This window comes from Poecilia formosa, unplaced genomic scaffold (assembly GCF_000485575.1).
Source record: "Poecilia formosa unplaced genomic scaffold, Poecilia_formosa-5.1.2 Scaffold466, whole genome shotgun sequence".
NCBI classification, from domain to species: Eukaryota; Metazoa; Chordata; class Actinopteri; order Cyprinodontiformes; family Poeciliidae; genus Poecilia; species Poecilia formosa.
Genome location: NW_006800405.1, coordinates 175,552 through 179,082, shown reverse-complemented (window position 1 = coordinate 179,082; position 3,531 = coordinate 175,552). Strand labels below are relative to the sequence as shown.

Here is a 3,531-nt window from a genome sequence, read left to right as displayed (position 1 = left end):
CAGTTAGCATTCGTTAAGCTAATGGGTTAGCCGTTATAAACCAATCAGAAGTTAGCATTCGTTAAGCTAATGGGTTAGCCGTTATAAACCAATCAGAAGTTAGCATTCGTTAAGCTAATGGGTTAGCCGTCAGACTTCAGATCGTTAGTGAACCGTCGGCAGAACGGCGGGGAAACTTACGGTAGCTACTTTCACTATCGCTGGCGTTAGACGTCACATGTTCTGAAATCACAGGAAACAGCCAATCAGACGCCAGCGTTCCCACAATGCTTTGCTCCGAGCCGGCCTCGACAGCAGAGTTTTATGAGTCCACAGAAATATAATGACGCACAGATGGGTACAGAGTCTGCTGCCTCACATTTAAACACACAACCGACCAATCAGGAGCCTCCAAACTGAACCTTTCACAATAAAAGCCTTGTTTAAAATTCAGGTAATTTTTCTAAAACACAAAACATCGGCCATCGATTCAGTTTAACACGTCCAGCAGCTCAGAGACCCGATGGCCCGGTCCATGAAGTCGGGGCAGAACCGGGTCAGACTGTAGGTCCAGATCACAGCAGGAACCAGGATGGTCCAGTTCTGTAACGTCCAGCTGGACAGAACCAGGACTCTGATCCAGCTCTCTGATTGGTCCATCACTCAGCGGTCCAACACACTCTGGTTCTGGTTCCACTCTGCTGGAAAGCAGCAGAACCGATCAGAACCCAGATGTAACTTCCGGGTCAGAATCTGGTGGAACCAGGAAGTTTCTGCTCCATCTGGGAACCGTCAGAACATTTCTGTGGTTCTGGTTGGTTCTGGTTCCAGACCGTTATTCCCTCTGGTTCTGGATGCTGTGCAGCTAGAAGGATTTCTGCTCTGAGTGGTTACTGTAATGCGTAACTACAGTCGTTACTGTAGTTATGGTGTGTAACCATGGCAACAAGATGCTGTTTTTACACCTGGAGCAGCTGATTAGAATCTCAAAAGCTCAAATAATACCTGAACTTTGACCCCAAAGCCCAGAGGAGTGAAAAGCTTCATGGAGCAGAGAGGAGGAGGAGGTTCAGAGCATCGCTAAGAGTTTTACATTTATTCAGAGGAACATGGCTGAAGGATCTTATCCCCAACTCCAGCACCGAATCCTAGCAAAAGCAAAGGAGGCGGATTAGCAGAGCTGCTAACAGCTGGTGGAGTCATCCAGCCTGTTACTGTGGAACACCGTCTCTGCTGGCTGGATACTGAGCTGTTAGCAGCTCTGCTAATCCGCCTCATTTGCTTTTGCTCTGATCCTGTAGCAGTCACTGTGAGACTGACTGCTACAGGAGCTCCTTCCAGCCCGCAGCATCACCGTCCACAACGACTCTGAGGATTCTTAACCTATCTGAGTTACACCAACATTTAATGTCCCTTTGGGATAAATAAAGTATTTTTGAATTATTGAACTTTGAGAAGGTCCAGGATGTTGGACCGACTGCAGAGCAACGAAACGAAACGCTGATGAGAAACAAACGAACAAATGAAGGTCTGAGGAGGAGGAGGAGGAGGATGAAGGTCTCAGCCTGCGTCTCCACCAGGATAAAAACGCTTTGAAAACATTTTACTTTTCAGAATCAATTCTGAACTGCAGCTAAAAAAACCCTGAAATTTTACCAAAAAACTATAAAATATTACATTAATATCAACATTTTCTACTTTTTATTTATTAATAGTTAATTATTTAATTGTTTTGGGGTCTCAGCTATAATTCAGGAAAAAACCTAAATTCACAGAATTAATCCAGATTAATAAAGAAATGATGAATCCATAGTTTCTAGTTTTTTTTTAGCTGAAACCCGACAGTAGCCGGTCGTCCCTCAGTGGGACAGCAGGACGTCCCCATAGAGGGACAGTGGGACGGCAGGACGTCCGTCCTCCTGGTGGAGACGCTCGGCCCGCCGCCTGCAGCGTTTCTACTCACTGTGGCTTTTGTTGGTCGGGTCGTCGTTGTTGTCCTGCGGTCGGCAGAAACAGAAACAACCAGAGAAACACAGAGTTACTGAGATCCGGCGGCAGACGAGAGAGCAGAGGGAGCGCAGCGGGTCGGCAGGGCGGCCATGTTGGCTCCCCGCAGGAACAGGAAGGAGGGACTTCCTGTCTGGGGTTCTGGATCGGATTTAGCCGTTAGCCCAATCTGAGAGGTTGTTGGGAGCCCAGGGCTGTTGCCATGACGACCGCTGTGCGTGCCGCCGCCAGCTGATCTCTCTTCCTGCCGCGGAGCAACGGGCCGGCGGGGACTTACGGTCGGCGTCGCTGGTCTCCTGCTCGCTCGGCTCTTTGCTCTTGTAGAAAGGAAACTTTCGGGTAAAGAGGTTCTTTTTACGCTTGTCATTGATGGACTGCTGAGGAAGAGGAAGGGCGTGAAAACAAAACGGGAGAGGAAGAGGGCTGGATGATGACGTCTCTGCTGCTAACGGCACAGACAGCTCAGAGGTCAAAGGTCAGGTCAGGCCCTGGCCCACATCTGGGTCCCGGAGCCAGAGGTTCTGGTCCCGGCCCGGTCTGGTAACTGTGGTTCTGTTAGAGCTGGGATTTCCTCAGAATCAGTGAAGGCAGCACAGCGGTGAGGAAGAGGAGGGAGGGGGCATGCCGAAGACGAGCAGGAAGTTAAAGGCAGCAGGCAGGAAGCTGTGGACCCGTCCTGGCCCGGCCCAGCCCGGTTCTGGGTCCACAGCTTGGTTTGGACAAACGGCTCCCCTCCTCCGCCTGTTGCTGTCAGTCAGCTGCTGAGGCAGCATTTACTCCCCATCAGTGTCCAGACCCGTTAATTCACATCCAATCTGGATTTAATCCATTAAATTAATTCTTGTAGATTAAACTGAGCTGGAGGTTAATCTGAAACATCGACCAGAAGGATGCGCTCTAACCAATCACATCTCAGCTAAAATGACGCTGAGCAACATAATCAATCATAGAATAAAACAAGTTAAATAAGTTTTAATTAAAAACGAGATCATGGAAACAGAACTTTGGAAATATTTAGTTAGAAATGAAATCATGGTTTGGCCGCCAGAGGGCAGCACTGTAATTTAATGATCCTTACTTAATTTGGGATAATTTAATACAAAGTTGCTTATTTCTACATGTAACTAAATGACAATAATTTATTATTTTGCTTACAGTTTAGTTTTTTATTCTCCAGAAGTTTGAATCTGAAGCTGACAGACTTTCGAGCTGCTGGAGCGACCGATGGAATCAGAGAGAGGAAGAGGAGGGAGGGACGAAGCAGGCAGTCAGACATCAATGTCAAGCGTTTCTTTGTGAGGGTGTCAGAGGTCATGCAGGTTCTGTGGGCGACGCATGTTAAAGTAGCACATGTTCTAAAGGAAGAGCTGCTGCTGAGTCTCAGGTGGGCATGCTGCTAATGGGCCAGGCGCTGCTAACGGCTAACGGGCCAGACGCTGCTGACGGCTAACGGACCAGGCGCTGCTAACGGCTAACGGGCCAGACGCTGCTGACGGCTAACGGACCAAGCGCTGCTGACGGCTAACGGGCCAGACGCTGCTGACG

The 3,531-nt window shown here is 48.8% G+C and overlaps 1 protein-coding gene across 15 annotated transcripts in view; it reads right to left on the bottom strand.

Annotated features, from left to right (window-relative positions):
• LOC103156135 (disks large homolog 1-like) overlaps positions 1–3,531 on the bottom strand; it is a 66,469-nt gene that overhangs the window by 4,666 nt on the left and 58,272 nt on the right. For 9 of the 15 annotated variants that reach the window (XM_007578071.2, XM_016664083.1, XM_007578072.2 and 6 more), the window contains 2 exons: positions 2,264–2,363; positions 181–222 (listed from right to left, as the gene is read on the bottom strand). In XM_007578071.2, the coding sequence (XP_007578133.1) occupies positions 181–222; positions 2,264–2,363 (142 nt within the window). Of the gene's footprint in view, positions 1–180; positions 223–1,942; positions 1,977–2,263; positions 2,364–3,531 lie in introns of all 15 variants that reach the window. The other 6 variants (XM_016664082.1, XM_007578076.2, XM_007578075.2 and 3 more) reach the window with 3 other exon arrangements.